General features: G+C 32.3%; 2 protein-coding genes across 2 annotated transcripts; both read right to left on the minus strand.

Moving 5' to 3' along the window:
• Positions 1 to 2,615: 2,615 nt before the first annotated feature.
• LOC123898012 (chaperone protein dnaJ C76, chloroplastic-like) lies at positions 2,616 to 6,269 on the minus strand. Its single transcript, XM_045948855.1, has 9 exons — positions 5,954 to 6,269; positions 5,036 to 5,164; positions 4,796 to 4,925; positions 4,597 to 4,717; positions 4,215 to 4,296; positions 4,029 to 4,082; positions 3,827 to 3,865; positions 3,447 to 3,549; positions 2,616 to 3,047 (listed from the first exon to the last, which is right to left on the minus strand). The coding sequence occupies exons 1-9, from the start codon at positions 6,182 to 6,184 to the stop codon at positions 2,917 to 2,919; spliced, it is 1,020 nt and encodes a 339-aa protein (XP_045804811.1). The 5' UTR covers positions 6,185 to 6,269; the 3' UTR covers positions 2,616 to 2,916.
• Positions 6,270 to 9,360: 3,091 nt separating this feature from the next.
• LOC123899062 (cysteine proteinase inhibitor 5-like) lies at positions 9,361 to 9,887 on the minus strand. The gene has a single exon (XM_045950116.1). It carries the CDS (start codon positions 9,772 to 9,774, stop codon positions 9,427 to 9,429), a length of 348 nt encoding a protein of 115 aa, XP_045806072.1. The 5' UTR covers positions 9,775 to 9,887; the 3' UTR covers positions 9,361 to 9,426.
• Positions 9,888 to 21,047: the final 11,160 nt, after the last annotated feature.

Consider the following 21,047-nt stretch of genomic DNA (forward strand, 5'->3'; position numbering starts at 1 on the left):
TCCCAAAGGATGCATACCTGCCATGGCCAACTTAATAGAGTGTTTGTATAATTTAAATTAGAAAATAAATGAGCCAAGTTGGTTTTATATTACTCTTCATACCATGTCTCTTTTACTAAGTTCCATACATAAAAATCAAAATTTGGACGTCATTGATGGTGACATAATAATTACTATATTATTTTTTTTGAAAAATAATTAGTATATTATTTCCTTGTTTGCAATGGAAGTTTGGCCTGCATAATTGAAATTTGAAAAATAAATAAAAGAGAACCCATTTGAAATTTATTTATAGATCATGGAGAGGAAGTCAATGCTAGGATACTTGTCAATGGTGATTTTGCTTCCATAATTCAAGATGAAGCTATCATATAAAAATTTAATTATGTGCTTAAATAAATTAATCAGTTTGAATATGTATTATTTTATGATTTTGCTCATGCCATAGAGATTTATGAATATCATGTGCTATGCCCATCCATTCACACTAGTCTTATCTGTATTAGCAAGAAGAATTTACTATTCCATATGTAGTGGGTCTTCATATTAATAAAATTGTAATAACGTTTAAGATCATTGCTTATGTATATATACATATATATAAAAAAACTTAACCAAGACATCATGAGCATCCCTACGACGGATCGTTCGGAAAAACTCAAATTCAATTTTTGGTGGAACAATTCTTGATCAGACTTTTCTAATATTGCGGTCGAATTTTGAATTACCAAGTTCTCCTTCCTCTGAAAATCAGAGGGCTAATGCAAAAAAATAATCAATACAAAATCAACTTTAGGTACTAAGATTGTGTTTGGATAAGAAAATTTTGAGGCGATAAAATTTTATCGGGTAATTCAAATTTTTGTAATTTAAGTTATATTATTTTAATGATGAATTTGGTGAATTTTTAAAATGAAGAGATTTTATAACATATTTTTAAAATTTAGGAAATTTCAAATATCATTTAAAAATTTGAAATTCATTATTTACTCTATAAATTGTGAAACTCAAATTAGGGGTGTACAAGGATTGAGCAAATCCGGTCAACCCGGTCAAACCCACCAAATCCAGCCCAAATAATTGGGTTGGGTCGGACAATTGAGTGAATATGGATTTCAAAAGTGAAAAATCCATTAAAAAAATCGGGTTCCTGGTAAAATCCGAACCAACCCAAAAAATCCACTGACCCACTAATGCTATGATTTTTTGAAATATTTCAAAAGATTGAATAATTTTTATAAACAAATATGATAATTATTGCAAATTGGTTTGTATATGTTAATTTTAAAATATGCACATTAGTCCTCATATTTAAAACATTATTTTATAGATTAGTCCTATAAACTTGTAAAAATTTGCATATAGGTTTTTGTTTCAGGTCCTCAACTATTTTGAAATTTCAAAGTCGACCCAATTTTTTTAAACTCTCATTTTGAATCTCTTTTCATTATATATTTATGCTTTTACTGCCATAGCTCATAATCCTCGCAAAGTAAAGTTTTATCTACCTAACATATATAAATTCACCGTCCCGCGAGCTTAATTCAGTTGGTAGAAACATTGCATTATATATACAGGGAACCGGGGTAAGAACCCCGATCATCCCACTTATCCACTACAAGGATATCTAAATTCACATTTCTATCAGATATTTGAGGGTTATGAGCTATGAAACATGAACACGGACAATGATATCAGACACGACACTGACACGTCGATACTGATAATAATTTGAGAAAAATAACATAACTTAATGTAATCATAAATGTAGTAAGTCAGACACTGATATGTCCGACTCCGGAACACATCTAATCCGATGAATGTTCATGTATCATAGGTTATGATTAATGACAAATGCAGTGGCGGATCCAGAGGCCTAACTCAAACTTTTGAGTTCTTGGACCTCTTGGGCTAGTACCCCAAAAAAAAATTAGGAGATTCAAAATGCAGAAATATATAGGGTATGTGTGCAATTTTTAAAATTCAAGTCTTTCAAATTCCAAGAGCTTCCTCCACCCCTGGGCAGATGTGAAGTGATTTATGTGGCCCCAAAGATGATGATTCAATAGTGACACTTCTAAAATTCTTCTATAGCCATTCGTCAAAAAAAAAATTCTTCTATAGCTTGTGGTACCTACATAAGTTTCTTCTTCAAGTAAACCTAGTATTTAGAAGGTTATTTAGAAGATGCCTAGAAGATTAGTAACATGATTAGAAGATTATGTTCTTATGCTAATACCTTGAATAGACCTATTATAGATATCTAATCTTTTGAATAAAAATGCTTTCACAATTCAATAGAGATGTTTTCTCTTCCCACCTCCCATGAATCTTTTATACCCCCAATATTCCAATTTTGCCCTTGCAGAAAAATTCGGTTCGCAGAAACCGAATTTTTTCTAATGCAAATTCAGAGTAAATTTCGGTTTTTAGAAACCGAAATTTGTTTTCAAGGCAAAAAAAAACTTCGGTTTCTACGAACCGAAATTTTTTCAAGGGCAAAATTGGAAATCCAGGGGGATAAAAGATTCACGGGGGGTGGGAAGAGAAAACATCTTCAATAGAAGGATTAAACCAAGTTTGTTCACATAGGAACTTTTGGCCCATGAACTGCTAGTGGTCCATCAGATTGTGTTTGGGTTGAACAAACTCCTCCTAGGCTTCTCAATCACTTTGTCTTGATAAATAATCTTTGTGTGATATTTTTACCAAAGATTCTTTGCAATTTTCCAAAGAATTTACCACATAGGAACATAATTACAAACTACTTTTGTTTAAATTTTCCTTGAATCACTGTAATTCATCTATGAGTATGTACAAAGTACAACTATGACTTGTTGAGTGAGAATTATCTCATTAGTTTCACTATTAATTACATAAGACTTAATGCTATAGAAGGTTTAGGGAAAGTTTTGGTCACTTGTCCTTGTTAAGGCCTGCCTCTGGAAGTTTAAATCTTGGAGGCTTATCAACACCCTTCCTTGAGTATTCCCTCCAACGCCATGCCGCTGCAGCGGCTCTTTTTGCTCTTTCTTTAACTTCATCTTCTACAGAATGGTTACAATTTGAATGACTTTAGTAGATTGATGAAACAATAATCCTCATCACACTAATTGTCACAAACATATTAATTGCAACATTAGTGGAAAATTTTCTTCTTAGAAGTATAAAAGTAGAGGTATTAGTTATACTCCCTCTAGTCTTTTTTATAAGAGACCGTTAATTTTTCAAGATTCATCGAATAAATTATGTATTTGGTCTTATAATATAGACCAGATACATTATTTATTCAATAAATCTAGAAAGATAACTGTCTCTTATAAAAAGGACCAAAGGGAGTATGATGATTTCCAATAGTTTAAAACAGAAACATTTGGAAATAGTTATTATGATTTCCATTAGTTTGAAGTGTATATCTCATTTTGGCGCTTTCGAATCTGCAATACCTGAATTTTGATAGTCTTTTGGTTCACCACCCCAAAGTTTGTTCCAGAAAGAATCTGTTGTATCATAACTTTCCTGCCTCATCATTCTAAATTTTGCTTGTTCCTACAAGAAACTAGATAGTAAGTATTTGATTGTGCTATAAACCATTCTAACTTGTGCACGAAACCAAATATATATACACCTGAGAATTTGTGGTTAAATCTGATTAGTGGATGATTAATGAGTTGTTGTGACACCTTGTTATATCATTAACAATCCACTGAACGTATTGAACCACATATTTAAATTGTGTTAATCATCCAAGTTGTTATCAAGTTTGAGCGCACAATTCTTCATTTATTAAACAAAAACTAAATTGAGTGAGAATATGAGTTCTTACCAAGACTTTTGACTGTCTCTTTTCCCATCGGGAACTCGCCTATCAACCGTACATACAGATCATTAGATATTATGAGAATGAGAACATCACTTTCATACATTGTGAAGAAAAGATTTTCAATCAAAACTAGAAATTTAAGACATAGAAAATCTAAAAAACTTATGAACATTAAATAACCATGTCGCTGTATTATTGTTCTTACCATTCTGAAAACATTGAATGAAGCTGATCCCATTCCTGAAAGCATTAGGGCAACCTGCTCATATTTAAAAGACTTGGTGAAAATCATTAGCAGGAAAATCATTAAGAAACACAAATTTTAAAACATCAAAAGCATTGTTCTAAAAAAATTACAAGGAAATATATGTTATAACGAACAAGGCCTTACGTTTACTCTTTCTATACGACGCATTTCATCTTCGAGTAATGATAGTTGTGCAGCAGATGTCCAATGAATGCAGTCAACAGGGCTGGATTCAAGTAACCTTCATTAGCTTAGTTGCTTCACAAACAATATCATTATGATACCAAAGATTCTAAACCTTAACTATCTAACAGCAGCAATGAGAAATTAAGATATATACCATAGAACTTGAGCAATAACGTTGCTTCCTATATACTGTGTGACCAATTTACCAAATTTGCAAAATAACTAGTTGCTAATGTTAGTGACCAATTTTACGTTTTCGGTCTCTAAAAACTGTCGCTAAATTACAATAGTAGAAATGACTGATAAATAATGGTGACTAATGTGATGCATATCGACATACCAACTGTCAATTGCCTGTTGAACTAACTCAGGGTTTCCGCGCTGATTGAATACTCTAGCTCTTCCGAAGTCTTCCTCTATTGCAAACACATCGCATGCTACATTGGCACAATTTTTGCAGCCTGTTGAAGGATTTGGCACAATTTTCATATTCGAAGACCAAAACATGCTTATAAGATTTGTGTGAGGGAGTGAAGTACCTATGCAAGTGAACTCGTCAACAAAAACATGATCCTTTGGGCTAGAATCATCCATGAAAGGATTGATTGAAGTTAAAGAATATCCATGAATTTCATCATAAACCTTCCGCTGAATCGGATCACTGAGCACCTATAACACTACAATAATCAGTTTGCAATAAAAGCACAGAAAAAAATATAAAAACTTCAACAAAATTTTCATCTAGCTTAAAAATTCAAGAAATTCAAAATGGAACATACTGCATAAACTTCATTGATGAACATGCAGAAATTAGTAGTCTTGGGATCATTGCCACTCAAATCTGGGTGACAAGCTTTCATGCAATCATAGTATGCCTTCTTGATCTCCTCTGGTGTAGCATCTGGAAGCTAGTCAAAATAAACCGACGAATTATTAGAAACACAAAGGTTTTAAAAACTATATGCAATCGCAATTGTGGCCATTATGCTAAGATTTTTTATGTCTCTGCCATCACATCGCAATTGCATCCACGTTAACTTGTATATGAATGCAATTTTTCATAATATTAAGGATCACATTCACAACGCAACTGCAACACGACTGCAAATGCATATTATTAAAACATTGAGAAATACTACATATTGTACAAAAATGATATTTTGACAGACAACCATCCACTAAACGTAATTAACCGAATTTTGTAACATCATTAACCACGATTTTCAGATGTTCAAATATACATTATTTCTATTAACTATCCAATTCGTGTTCAAATATACATAATTTTCAAGTGTTCAAATATACATGATATACATTAACCGTGATTTGGGTTCAAACATGCAATTGAAAATCATGGTTTTAAAGTCGTGGTTAATTTCAATCGATGATTAATGAATTGCGACTCCTTATAATTATATTCATAAACTATCCACTGAACTTGATTAACCCGGTAATCCAGAATTGGTCGCGAGGTAAATAAAACATGACCAAGAATTGTTCCCACCAGGAATCAAACTCAGGTTCTCCCGAACAATTCATCCTAAGGGAACTCATTAACCACTTGAGTTCGATGTCTTAGTTTTGTGTCTAACTATATTAGACTATAAGAAAAACAATAAGATCATACATAATTATTAATGAAAACTTGAAACTTTTTTAACAGAAAATGACAGAGAAATTAGAATTTGAAGTATTACCAGACCAAGAACTTCATAATAATCATCTGCAGTAGTATCAATGGGAGAAACTGAATCCTCAGCAGCAACTCTTAACCTACCACACAATTTTCTCTTACCACTTTGCATGTCTAAAGTACAAGGTTTTGTAGACTTTGCAAGATTCCTCCATGATGATTTTGAGCAAAAATTCAATGATGGGTTGTGAATTTTTAGAGACTCAGTGTACACTGAAGACAAGAATTGTGCCATTATTCTAAGAACAATTCCAATGAATAGAAGGAAATAACAGAATGGTGTAGTTCAATAGAAAAATGTATTAATTTTTTTCACTCCTATGTTAAATTAACTTAAATGACGTAATATATACTAATTTATTTTTTACAAACTACTTATATTAATTTTGCATGAGTCACAATTCACAAATTATATATTTCAATTTTATGCTTCAAAAAGAAAAAAATTTATTATGTAAAAATATATGAATATCCACTTAGCTAGCTCAATCAATTTATTTGGGGATTGTAACATTCCAGACTAATTTTAAGTATTGCAGACATAAGTGGCAAAGGCAGAAAAATTATAGAGGATAAACAAAATTTTACATATGATTTATTATATAAATCGTTCAATAAAATTTTTAGTTTTGTCTTAAATTATATTCTTAAAAATTTCAGTTTTACTCTAAACTAAACCCTGAAAATATATAAAAATAATGGTCAGAATCCGGGCAACTGTCCAATCTTATTGGGCCTTGGCTCCACCTATATTAGACACTAATTTATTAAAGTCTTTTCAGTGTGTTTTGTTTTTATTCGTAAATTTTCTAAAAATTTGTTAGAAGGTCACTCATTCAAAGATTGCTCCAAGTCAAATACGCTTAATTGTAGAGTTCATATACAATTGGCTACCAAAAAGAAGATCAATCTTGTTGATATAGGTAGCGCAAATCATTTCTTATAAATCTCTTTCTACCATGCAGTATTATACTTGCACGACCATATGATCTTCTTATTTCGATGTGAATTCGATTCATTTATGTACCATTTTTTTTACAGAAGCTACAAAGAAATGCTCTTTCTCTATACATATTTTTACACCATCGGTCACTCTTCACCCTTGTCAAGTGTCACAGGATGATATCTAATACAACAAAAAAGTATTTATGTTTATCTTCTAAAATATAAGAAAGTACGAATATAAGAGATTTTGAACTCAAAATATGTCTTTTTACTACTAATTCAAATATTTGGAGTTTGATTTATTTTTTCTTTTATTATGATTATCTTTTTTTTCTTTGAAACAGCATTAAGATAATCCTTATGTTATAGGTGTTTAATTAAGTTAAAGTATTTATAAAACAAGTACTAAGTTGAGAGCAAGATCTATACCAAAAAGGTCAAAGAAAGAGGATCAATCATCAATGTTTCTGGATTGCACTCTTCATTTTCTGTTTTGGATCATTGAACCGACGAACCGTCACACTTGTCATTGCGTGTGGTATGGGTCTTTGGGTCGGTTTCTTTGTTGTGCTAACTCATACGATTCAAAATTTCAATGTTTATTCAATGGAGTTACTTTTGCCGCCCAACTAATTACACAAATGTTGTCCGCTACTTAAGTAGTAGATGATATTTTTTCCTAAATTTTTTTTATTTTATAATATCCGCTACTTAAATAGCTGATGTGTAAAAATAGGACGCGCGAGTAACAAGTAAAGTGGGAAAAGTAACTCCTTATTCTTTTTGCTATTACATATTGTATACTTCAATGTTTATTAGATAAACATAAATGAAAATAATAGTTAATAAATTCGTTAAAAAAATTATGTTATCTTTAAAGTTGTATGTTTTATCATGTTGATTTAGATTAATTCAGGTCAAAATAAAATTTAAATTTACATTTGTAGAGTTAGCTTGATTACAATTTTTATCAAAATATTCAATTGAATTTATAAGTCATAAGTTTATCCGTCCCATTCAAATACCATATATAGTCATAGTCATATCGTGCACGCTACTAGCAGCTTTGTTCTCCCAATTATTTTCCAAATTAAGAGAGTCCAAACCTATTTAATATGATGTACCAAAAAAAAAAAATACTAATAAGAAGAATTTTAATATATTCCTTAAAAAGTAAAAATATATGTTAATGGATTCAACATATTAGTTTGGTCAGCAAACTGATTCAAACTAAGGTTGAAACCATTGTCCCCAGCAACATTAAAACTTTCAATGTACTCCAAACTTCTTCCTTGAAAGTTTGCAAACGCTTTTCTTTCTCAGAAGAATCGTCGTAAGATTTACCATGTTCTTTCATCCATTTCTCATATGTCTCCAACAATGTCCTGCTATAAGTATAAGGAGAATAATTGCATGCCACTAGAAATCATGGGGTCGTTTGGGTATAAACATTGCAAAGAGTAAAAGACAAATAAAAAGTAGATAATGTCAATTTCTAAACTTTTGTTCCACATTGTTTGCAAAGACCCAGGTTCGGTTACAAAATTTTCCAGAAAACGTGGACTAGAAGAAGGAAGAAGAGGGGATATGAATGTGAAAGACTGTTTTTTTTTTTATTTAAATTTAATTAATACATGTGGCAAAAATACAAATTTTGATCGGTTGAGTGTGTAAATGTGATATTACACTGTCTGCTTATATTCTTTAAATCCTAGTTTTAATTTATTTAATTTAATTAGATAATTAGATTTTTTTTAATCAGTTAATTAGATAATTAGATTAGAAACTATTTTTTGGTGGAAAAAAAATTAACATTTAATAAAATATTTACCTACGGAATTTCTTGAGGTAGTAGAATCCGCAGAAAAGGGAGTGCCAAAATCCGTAGGAAAGTCCTTGGAAATACCGGCAGAATTTCCTGAAGTAGCAAAATCCGCATGAGAGTGCTTTTACCTACGGAATTTCCTGAAACAAAACAATCCGTAAGAAATTGCTCTAAGTGGCAAAATTCGCAGGAAAATCCTTGGGAATACCTGCAGATTATTTTCTGCAGGAAATTCCGCAGAAAAGAAGCAGATTTCTAGTAATTAGAGTTCATATGAGTTGCTTAAAATCATAGACTAATAATTGTGACGTCAGATATTCTAGGGACTAAAATTTAATTAAATTATGTACATTAGAATTATATCCACAATCAAATTATTGAATTAGATCCACAATCCAATTTGATCTACAAATACAAAGTATAAAATTTTATTGGTATGCTAATACACTACTACATATTCAGTTTTAGTAACATTTTTTACTGAAGTCCATTAGAAATAAGTCATTAGTGAAAAAATTTCCCCACTTTCCCAAACCCCAAAACTTGCGCAAAGAGGAAAAAAAAACTCCAAATCTATTTACCATTGTTCCCAATCCTGTTTGAATTATATCCACAATCATATTATTGAATTAGATCCACAATCCAATTCGATCTACAAAATATAAAATTTTATTGGTATGGTAATAAGGCATACATGAGAATTTAATTTAAGCATGAAGAGGCTTAAAGGAAATGAGGTTCCTAGAGTACTTGACTGGCTCGTCTAACACAAGGGCTTCATAATTGTTAGAAGCAGAACCGTCGTTGGCAGAAAGAATGAGGCGGTAGTTGATCCCTTGGACAAACTCCAATTCACCCTTGATGACCTTCATGAACTCTAGCTTTGCCCCTTCTCCTCGCTTGTTGTACTCGGTGATGGCGAAATGAGCAATTCCGATGATGTATGGGTCATTGATGTTCTTGATGGGGTGATAACCGCCTGCTATAGCTTCATTTCTAGCCATAGAGACCAACAAAACAAGGAGGAAGGGAACAAGAGATTCAAATTTCATCATGCTTATTGTATTGTATATATTTAGTATTTACTATCTTTTCAAGCTTCAAAAATCACGATATATAGTGTGAATTACTCAATTAGTCTTAATCGGTTAGTTTATATATATTGCATGCACACAAGTTATGCCATAATTTGAGACTTTTTTTCTAGGTTTAGTGTACACAATGGTACTCCCAAGTCAATCCTATTAATTTCTAGCATTGTTTTGACAATAAATAGTCATAATCGCTGCTTTTATATGTTGATATATTCTTTATTTAATCATAGCATAATCCGCTGCTTTTATGTGTTGACTATCACAAGCTTTAATTGCAAGAATATCAAAGAAATAGAAACATACATGCATGTTGCTGTCTTTGTTTATTTGCGATTTATTTGTTACTCTTTGCATCAGAATCTTGAGTCTCACTAAGCTTTGTTTCTTGAACCATTAGTAAGATCTCTCCCTTGTCATCAAACTCAGCATACTCAGCATAGTTTGCATTGTCTTCCTCCCAATTAGGATACTCTGATTGAAAGTGACCTAACTTATGACATTTGTAGCATTCAACCAATTCTTTGTTGAATTTTGTTCCTCTTCCACCTCGAGCTCTGCCTCTACCACGACCCCTTGCATTAGAGTTATCTCCTCTACCACATGAGCCTCTTCCACCATTAGAAACCTTCAGAATCTGCTCTTGTTCATCTCTCTGATGCTTCATTCTTTGTTCTTGAACAAGCATACTACTTTGCAACTGATCCACTGTCATTGTGGTGGTATCATTAGACTCTTCAATTGAACACACCACATAGTTGAATCTTGAGGTTAAAGAACGCAAGATCTTCTCAACTATTGTGCTCTGAGTGATGGTGTCACCATGACTCGCCATCTTGTTTGCAATACTCAGTGTTCTTGAAAAATAGTCATCAATAGATTCACCAATTCGCATGTTCAGCACCTCAAATTCTTTCCTCAGAGCTTGCAGCTGAGCTCTCTTGACTTTGGTGGATCCACAATACTTTTGACGCATTGAATCCCATATCTCCTTCGCAGTACCTCGAGTGAGGATTGTTTCAAGAATTGATCTTTCAATTGCTTGAAACAAGTAGTTCTTTGTTTTCAAATCCTTCAATTTGCACTCCTTCGCAGCTTGAATTTGATCTTGTGTTGCTCCTGCAGGAGCTTCAATTACTCCATCCTCGATGAGACTCCAATACTCTTTGGATCTCAATAGATTCTCCATTAATATTGACCAATGATCATAGTGTCCATCAAACTTGGGAATTGATGGTTGCAGATAATTGCTTGATTCCGCCATGGAAGCTTCAAGCAAGAACACGATGAAAAACTTTGTAACTAACTACGGTTATTTCAAAGAACCGGATCTTTAGAAGGTAAACTGATACCAATTGTTAAGGCAAATGGAACCTCTCACCTTTATTGATCATAGCAAGGCCTTATATAGCCAATGTACAAGCTTACAAGTTAGTTACAACAAACTTAACAAACTCTAAACAGCTAACTTGCGCCTTAAGCTACAGCTGCAGCACGCGCGTGCCTTGACAGCAGGCCTGGCTCATAGGCTTAGCAAGCTTTCATGAGCATTGCATCTAACTAGCTTACATTTGATCAACACATATCTAATACAACCGCCCCGACAAGTGCAATATCTCTCTCTCTCTCTGCGTGTTTCTGTTTATGTTTCTTCTTTCCTCCAAACTGTCGTACCAAAGTTTTGTTATCTTCTCATCTTGCATCTTCTTTATCATCCAGTGAGAGGGGAACTTTCAAGCTAGAGTAATTTTAAAATGAGAGGGTGAGAGGGTTAAATATCATCCATCAGATTAATCTTTACAGTGGCCTTTCATTTTTTAAATTGTAGGTAATCTTTTCATTCTGCCTCGTCAGTGATGGTTGTTTTTTCTTGACATTTACATATATCATTCTTAAAGCGTTATTGAACGGTGTAACATTACTCAAATGTTACATGCACTGATGTAATTTAATCCCTTCCCATATATATATATATATATATATATATATATATATATATATATATATATATATATTTGCCATTAAAAAAAAACATCACACCTACACAATTTCTAAAGTGATATACCATTTACATAATTTTAATCATTTTACAAATTGAAGGACATTATTTGAGAGCATGACTTCCAAGATATACTTTTTCATTCTATATGATGAACCGCATGAAAAAATTAACTTCCCATATTGCAACACCATAATCTTTGTATTAACATACATTGTAACAAAAATCCTCATCAATCAAATCAAGTAAGGGAACTTGTCCTCCTTCAAAATTTTCAAAAAATATCTACAAATATGATATTAGTCCTTCCTGATTTTTCAAGGATAAAAGTCACATGGCAATAATGTTAAATAAAATAAGGACTTGAACTATTATTCAGAAAATATTAGTGTCCTAATCAAATGGCAAAAAAAGTTGACCGGAGACTCCTATGTTATGGTGAATGAAAATTAGAGTCCTCGTAAAGCTTGGATCAAATATGAAAATTGGAATTGAAATTGAAATTAGAGTCCTATGTTATGGTGAAGAAAAAGGTTGTGGTTGTAAAGCTGGCGCATATACACTACCGATCGCTGACTCTCTCTGTACCGATCGTGGCGTACCCACACACGTCCAAAATAAAACAAACACGAATTACTTATCTTTTTCATTATTCCAAAATATACTACTTTTGTTGCCATATATAGAGTTTTTTTTTTTGGTACATGTCATATAGATATATAAGGATTAGGCAATCCATAGACATAATTTTTTTTTTTTTTTGGTTGGAGTGGAATTATAAGGATGTTTAAATTTTTCACTCTTTATGTTATGCATTTTTAAATTATTTTTACAATTTTACTCGGGTTTTACCCGTTGACTTGGATTTGGATTAGAGTGAGTCTATCGAGTTTGGGTTTTCCTATCATCCCTACCTAGATATTCAAAAGCCCAAGAACCGTTAGACCCAGGCAGAAGATAACTCTGTCTACAATGCAATTGTAAAAAGGCAAAATAGGCATTCACGTAGTAAAATTAAAGAATGTTATAGATTTATTTTCCGTTATTTATTTTATTTTTTATGTTATGTCACTGATTATTGTGTTTTGGTTGAAGTGGAATTTTCCTTTTGCAGAGTAATGTCATTATTCATTCAAATTATAATTTTATATACACTTTGGATGTTCAATGAAATAGGAAAGAGAGAAATAGTGAAGAGAAAAATAAAATAGAGAGAAATAAGAGAGAAGTTGAGTGAAAATTCTATATTGTTTGGATGAATAGAAATAGAGAAGATGATGAATAGAAATATGTATAGAGAGAAATAAATAAAAAAGAAAATGACTAATTTATCCTTCATATTTTAAAAAAATAAAAATAAGAAGAAGGACATTGTGGGAAGGAAACTACATCTTTCCCCTCGTTCAACTCACAAATCTCACCTATTGAGAAGAAATTTCTTTTGGTATGGGACCCACTAAAAAGAAATTATCTCTCCTTATTTCTCTCTTCATCCAAATTAAAGAAATACTTTATTTCTTTACTATTTCTCTCTTCTTTATTTCCCTCTCTCATAAATCTATCAAAACAAACATAGTGATAGTGTTTAAAAGAATGAAATAATCTCTCCTTTTTCTGCCGCTTTCTCTCCTTTTTCTGCCACCGGTAGAAAATTTCTTTACTTCTTTGTTTGATTTTATCTTGGTTTATAGATTAGAGAGAAGTGGTTTAGGATCAATTTTGATCAGAAATCACCCCTCTTGATCGTTTTTTGTGTCTTAAAATTTAAGCAAGTGATATTCACATACTTTTTAGGTTTTAATTGAGTTTTCTCTCTTGTGATTGGTTCATCTGGTGTTATTTTAATCCCGTCTTAATACGGAGTTTTTGTTTTGTTTGTGTCGTCTTAGTAGGGTGTTTTTTTTTTTGTTCAGATTTGCAGGTGTGTTTCGATCCAAATTCAGCGCAGATTCAATGACATTAGCATCATCAACGTTGCAGATCCGGATACATGATTACTCCGAACATTTGAAGGCTGTCAAATCAATTGTAGGCTTTGTCAAATACATTAAGCCGTATTATGCTATTAACTCAGATGTTGTGGGTCTGTTTGCAGATTCATCCATATTAGTTTTTAACGAAATTGAATATGTAATAATTTTGATTGATGTATTCTCTGTGAATTTGAATGAATATTTGTTTTTGAGTTAAAAAAAAATTGAAATAATCGACTAACCTAATTTGAATGTCTTGAAGTGTTTGCTATGCAAACGGGATTTTGTTGAAAACTTTGGGTTAAATATCTTTCATATTTTTGTATAAGTACTCACTGAAGAGGTTTATGCAAGTTTGGTCAAACTTTGCTCTTTATTTTTCATTGTATTGTATTGTCCAATGGTCAAATCATCAAACCATCAAACCATCAAACTATCCTTTCGTTTTAAGAGCAAGAGGAGATTTATGACATTTTCCTGTTAAAGTAATGTATGTTGCTTCCCATCTTTCTTTACAAAAGTTTTTGCTATTATTTTCTACTTGTCGAGATAGCATAACTTCTATATATTTTAACAAATACCTTCTATGAATAAAAATATCAAATTGACATAAGTGTTCGTGAACTTTAAACGAGCTGAAAAAAATATCGCGTTAAATTCCAAACAAACTTTAAGTTGAACTAATTTCTATTGTGTTGAGTTGAACTCAGACAAATTCGACTCAGCTCGATTCATTTCTAGCCTAAATGCAGATGTAGGGTCTATGTGTTTCTTAGGATCTATAGCCCTGGGCCATCCTTTTTTCTTTGTAACCTAGTAACTTTTTATGTTTGTTTCCCAGGTCTTATATGAGTCTAGTAGTGAAGTTTGATTTTTATGATTTCTAGTGGGTGTAGTCTTCTTTTCCATCTATTTTTATTTTTTCTTGGCTTCTTGTTCTTCTCTAGGTAGTGTTGATTTAGGGTATCCACTTATTATGTTTATTTTGATTTTCCGAATTTCTTTATATCTTTTTCGTTCAAAAACTAATAATTAAAAGATATATAAATTTTTCGATCCCATGAGCTAGCTCAGTTGGCGGGAACATTGCATCATATATGTAGGGATCAGGTTCGAACCTCGATAATTCCACCTACCACTCTAAGGATGAAATTTCTAGCCACAAAACTACTTGACAAATATATATATATATATATATATATATATATATATATATATATATATATATATATATATATATATATATATATATATATATATATATATATATATAACTTTTTCAACTTTTTTCTTTATACTTTAAAACAAACACAGCAAGCCATGAGATTTTATTTTATTTTTATAAGAGTGAGGATGTTAGGCCAAACTACATATGAGTTATATGAGATCATATTTTTAAACTATATTAAATTTTTTTTTGACTTACTTAAAAACTATATTAAAAACTTAATATTAATTGAATTTGTAAGATGGTTTCACTAAGGTAGTATTTTCATGACCGATTGAAACGTACGAGAAAGGATCCTCTGTAGTAATTTATCCCCTGCAGTTGAATTATGTCCATTCATTTTATTTTTTTCATTACATATAATTTTATTAAAGACAATAATTATGGATGGATGGGATATAAACTGGACTCCCTCGAATTATATTCCCACTCGAAAGGATCTGCTCTCGAAACATACATCTTGCGCCACGATGAAAACTATAGTTATCAACCCGAACCCCATAATTTACTCTCTTTTTTTAGTGAGGACTCAGAGGGTTGTGAGTATTTATGATATTTGTTAGTCCCTCTTGAGTTTATCATGTGGATTATTTATTCTTACCATATTTATATAATTATGTTATTTATTCAGCCTCAATTTCATAGAATTTAGAATCATCATTGGAGTAATTCTTAATTGAATCTTTCACACTCACAAAACAAGTTTTGTTTCTTATTACTTTCTTGCTTATAGAACCTCCATGGATAGCTATTGGTAATTATTGAACTTCCCATCTTTCTTTTCAAAAGTGTTGCTATTATTTTTTATATTTTACTTGTCATGATAAATTAACTTCTATATATTTTAACAAATATCTTCTATGAATATAAATATCAAAATGACAGAAGTATTCGTGTACTTTAAAACGAGCTGAATTGGTACTGAAAAAATAAATTGCGTTAAACTCTAGAGAAACTTTAAGTTGAACCAATTTCTATCATGTCGAGTCGAACTCAGACAAGTTCGACTTAACTCGATTAATTTCTAGCCTAAATGCAGGTGTAGTGTCTCGGTGTTTCTTAGTTTCTATAAGCCTAGGCCATCTTTTTTTATTTTTTTTTGTAACCTAGTAAAATATCACACGAGGTTTTAGGAGTTTAGTGGTGAAGTTTGAATTTTATGATTTTTAGTGGGTGTAGTTTTCTTTTCTATCTATTTTTGTTTTTTCTTTTGCTTCTTGTTCTTTACAAAAAAAAAATATCACACGAATATGATATAATATTACATGTTAATGACTCTAAAATAAATAATATATATTTAAAAAATTGAATACAAAAATTTAATTTTTTAATATTTGTCTCTTTATCTGAAAAATTGAATACACAAATTTCTTTAAAAAAAATTATTGAATGTACAACGGTAGAGAAAAAAGGTTGTAGTTATAAGCTGGCATATATTACACAGTATCACAGAGCCTTGTTTAGCTAGTAAATCTGACTCTCTCCGTAAAGTTAGGTAGTGGCGTACCTACACGTCCAAGATAAAACAAACTGAATTTAAACAGACAGATGTTATTAGTCCTCCCTCTAGACATACTGCGCTTAGTGTCAGAGCAAAACGGATGCTGCTGCTGAGTGGGTGGCGTGCCTTGCTCACTAGACTCCAAAATATAAACAAACAAATACTAGTACTCCTCTTCTCTTCGATCTATCTTATAAGTTTCATACATTTTTCATAAATTTCATACTCTTCTTATCTCATAAATTTCAAAATTCTCACAAACATTTTTTCATCATGCCTCTTTTCTCTGGCAATGGCAATGGCAATGGCAAGGAACAACTCTATGCCATGAAGGCTGGATTTTTGAAAGATTTAATTCAAATTGCAAACTATAATTTTAGTTTTTTGACAACTTTTTTAGGTGCAAGAATGCAATTTGATATTTACCAACACTTCACCACCACCCAGGTTTCGTGGCTGATCAATTTGATACACTTGATTTTTGCTCAAAACTTGGTTTTCTTTGTTGCTGCTAATTCTACATTGATTGATGAAACCAATAGTTCCTTTGAAATCTTTTGTTTCATGCTGACTTTTGCTGCAGGATCAGAATTCATGATTGCTCTTGTTCTTAAGGTTAAAAATGGTTACCCTATTAAGGGTTTTGGTTCATTATTATTTTGGGCTCTTGCTTTTTTCCAGTACTGTTTCCCAGCTTACTTTTCAAAAGTTCTAGCCGTGATCAAGTCTCTTTATGACAAGTTCGTCTCTAGTGCAAGTCTTGTTGCTCTCACGATCCACATCACCTTTGCTTTTAGCTTATCTTATTTGGCATATTTTTATCCAGTATTTGTCTTCAGACATGATAATATTGAATTTTAAGTCTGTTTAATTAGTCAATTTAATAAAAGCAATATGCTTTAGGTTTTAGTTTTAAGTCAGTTTTAAGTTAGATTAAGTCATTTTATTTCAATTTTAAGTCAGTTTAGGTTAGATTGAGTCAGTTTAAGTTAGATTAAGTCAGTTTATGTATTGAGTCAGTTTATTTTTATTTCATCATTATGTACCACTGGATTAATCAGTAGTTTATTTAAATAAATGAGTTTTTATTGAATGTTTTAGTTTTTTATTTTTATTTTTACAGTATGTTTGTTTACTGCCAAATTATAACAAAAAAGCTTAAGAATATGTGAAACCTCTATTTTCCTATAAACTCATATAATCATTTTTTAACTTTATAACAAAGTAACAAATTATCTAAACTTTTAGTAGTAATTTGATTAGATGGATTCTATGGACTATGGTAATAAAAAAATTTGGCTATAAAAAAGTGAGTCTAAGCTTGAAGGCTATAAAAAAAGTGGATTGAATGTTTGCCAAAGAAAAGAGATAAAGTGGTTATAGATTAGAGGGATCATGATGGGTAATTGCAAGCCATATATTACTTAATTTTATTTCACATTATTTCAAAATATAATATTGATGCTTAGTATATTTAATTTATGCACTACCGAAGGCAACTCATTAAGGGGAACAACGACATTATTTTTGTAATCAAAATAGGAAGTTTATCCTATTCTCAAAATTCCTTGAACAAGATATATTGATAATGATATTGCAAATTGTGCTTCTTCAATGTGTTTCTTCCTATTGAGCAACATGGCTGAAATGGAAAGGAATTGCAAGCCATAGTCTCCCCCTCATATGGCGATCCTAATTTTTTTTAAAGCTTGTGTTTTGTTTGCTAAATTAAATAAAACTTTTTTTTAACAAGCCAAAATGTTAATAAAACGAAACCAACTGATCTCATCAGCACAAGATATACCGAGATAAACTAAAGAGAATTACATAAGAGTCAAAACCTAAACAACAAATTATATTGCACTATATATAGTGTTAAATAATGCTTGATTTAAAAGGTGTACTTTGAGAAGGCGTACGATTCGGTGGATTGAGGTTTTTTGGATTACATGTTGCGGATGTTTGGATTTGGTGAGAAGTGGCGAGGGTGGATGAAAGCTTGTATTTGCTCGGGGAATATGTCGGTTTTGGTAAATGCTTGTCCTACGGAAGAAATTAACATTCGAAGAGGTTTGAAGCAGGGGGATCCACTTGCTCCTCTTCTTTTTCTGTTAGTGGCGGATGGATTGGGTGCTCTTATGAGAAAGGCAGTGGAACGAGGTCGATTCAAACCTTTCATGGTGGGAAGGGGAGGTGTGCCGTTGTCGATTCTCCAATATGCAGATGATACTCTCTGTATCGGGGAGGCATCAGTGGATAACTTGTGGGCTCTTAAAGCAATTCTAAGAGGGTTTGAGAAGGCCTCCGGGTTGAAGGTTAATTTCTGGAAAAGCTGCCTAGTGGGAGTGAACGTGTCAGATGAGTTTCTTAATATGGCATCTGATTTCTTGAATTGTCGGATAGGCCGAACACCTTTTAAGTATTTGGGGCTTCCGGTGGGTGCAAACCGGCGTCTGTTTTCTACATGGGTGCCTATCAGGGCCGGTCCCGAGTATTTGGAGGCCCCTGTTTGAAAATTAAAAATGGATCTTTAATAAAAATATAATTTTTTTTTTTAAAAAAGTCATTCTCTATTTAAATTGTAAATAACATAAAAAATAGTCATCATAATAAATAACATGTAAAACCGACATATTTTAATCAATAACATTAAAATACATCTTCAATCTAATATCATTATCAACTTTACATTTCCTTCGGGAAAAAAAAAACTTTCTTGTAATGTTGCTTCGTTTTTTACAATTAACCGCAAGTTACTTATAAAATTAAGAGTGTGTCTATTAAATTTTATTTTTCTTGAGTAATAAAATATTTTTTGTAGTAACAAAGTCATTAATTTTTTTTACATATATAAATTTTTTAATAAACCGATATAAACAATCGGAGGCCCCTAAATGTTTGAGGCCCTACGCGGTGGCTCACCTTGCACACCCACAGGGCCGGCCCTAGTGCCTATGCTGGATGCAATTAGAAGGAGATTAGGTTACTGGGGAAACAAATATATTAGTCTTGGCGGTCGGATAGTTCTGATAAATGCGGCGCTATTCCAGTATTTTTTCTGTCTTATTTTAAGATGCCAGTCAAGGTATGCGGGAAGTGGTTAAATTGCAACGTAACTTACTATGGGGAGGATCTGTTGGCGCAGCTGAAGCAAGAATGCTTGGTTCACCAGCACAGGCTGCAGGCTTAGCAGGCTCAGGCGCGCACGCTGCAGGCACAGGCAAGGCAAGCTCATAGGCGAGGAAGGCTTGAGCTTGAGCACACACACAGTTTTGCAAAAACTGTGTTGAACAAGATGAAACTTTTTTACTTGATGATTTTGATAAGAACTGATTATGAAACTTAGGGAAAATAGAGAATTTTATTATTCCTTATTGGGCCACAAAAGTATATTACAAATGAATGCACTCTAATGCATTTATAGTGGTTGGCTTGTACAACAAGTAAGCTCAACCACTAGGCCTAACAAACTCCTAACTAACAAAGTTAGTTTCTAACAAACTAACCAACTTCAAGTTAGTTGTAACTAACTCTTATTTAACTACTAACTAACAAATTCAAGATGAATTACATTTTAACACTCCTCCTTAATTCATACTTGAATTACAAGCAACCAAGCCTAAGCTCCTCCTCAAAAACTCAAACCTGTCAAGTTTTACTGCTTTAGTAAAACCATCTGCAAGTTGTACCTCAGTTGGACAATATTGCACCTCAATCATACCATTTGTCACTTGTTCTCTGATAAAGTGAAATCTGATAGCAATGTGCCTGCTCCTGCCATGTGAGATTGGATTTTTAGCAAGACTTATAGCAGACTTGTTATCAATCCTGAGGACTACAGGCTTCACTGGTTCACATTTGATCTCTTTCATCACTGAATTTAACCAAATGGCTTGACATGCTGCAAATGTGCCTGCTATATACTCAGCTTCACAGGATGAGAGTGCAGTCACAGCTTGTTTCTTTGTACACCATGATATTGCAGCATTATTGAACTTGAAAACATAACCTGATGTGCTCCTCCTATCAGTTATGTCTCCACACCAATCACTATCAGAATACCCTATCAAAGTACTCCCTGCACTGTTTGTACCAATAGGGAATAGCAAACCAAGTTCCAAAGTACCTTTAAGGTATCTGAGGATTCTCTTAGCAGCTATCATGTGAGGCTTCCTTGGATGATGCATAAACCTGCTGATAACACTTACAGCATAGCATATATCTGGTTTGCTGTTGCAAACATACCTCAATGAGCCAACTATTTGCCTAAACACAGTTGTATCAATCTTCTCTTCATCTGAGCACTCATCAAATTTTGCATTTGTCTCTGATGGATTTGACAATGAATTGCAGCTTTCCATTTCAAATTTTTCAAGTAATTCACCAATGTACTTCTGCTGGTGCATTACTATACCATCTTCTCTTCTCATTAATTCCATTCCCAGAAAGAATGAAAGTTCACCAACATCAGACATTTCAAATTCACTTTTGAGCTTATCTTTCACTTTTGCAATTTCTGCAATTTCACTTCCAGTT

This window comes from Trifolium pratense, linkage group LG7 (genome assembly GCF_020283565.1).
Source record: "Trifolium pratense cultivar HEN17-A07 linkage group LG7, ARS_RC_1.1, whole genome shotgun sequence".
NCBI classification, from domain to species: Eukaryota; Viridiplantae; Streptophyta; class Magnoliopsida; order Fabales; family Fabaceae; genus Trifolium; species Trifolium pratense.

What these genes read in the sequence shown, in the direction of transcription:
- LOC123898012 (XM_045948855.1), bottom strand. Translation starts at nt 6,184, where the DNA reads ATGGCACAATTCTTGTCTTCAGTGTACACTGAGTCTCTAAAAATTCAC. An exon ending in TGACGAGTTCACTTGCATAG is followed by an intron (nt 4,718 to 4,795) that starts GTACTTCACTCC and finishes ATCCTTCAACAG; the next exon opens with GCTGCAAAAATTGTGCCAAT. An exon ending in GTCGTATAGAAAGAGTAAAC is followed by an intron (nt 4,083 to 4,214) that starts GTAAGGCCTTGT and finishes AAATATGAGCAG; the next exon opens with GTTGCCCTAATGCTTTCAGG.
- LOC123899062 (XM_045950116.1), bottom strand. Translation starts at nt 9,774, where the DNA reads ATGATGAAATTTGAATCTCTTGTTCCCTTCCTCCTTGTTTTGTTGGTC.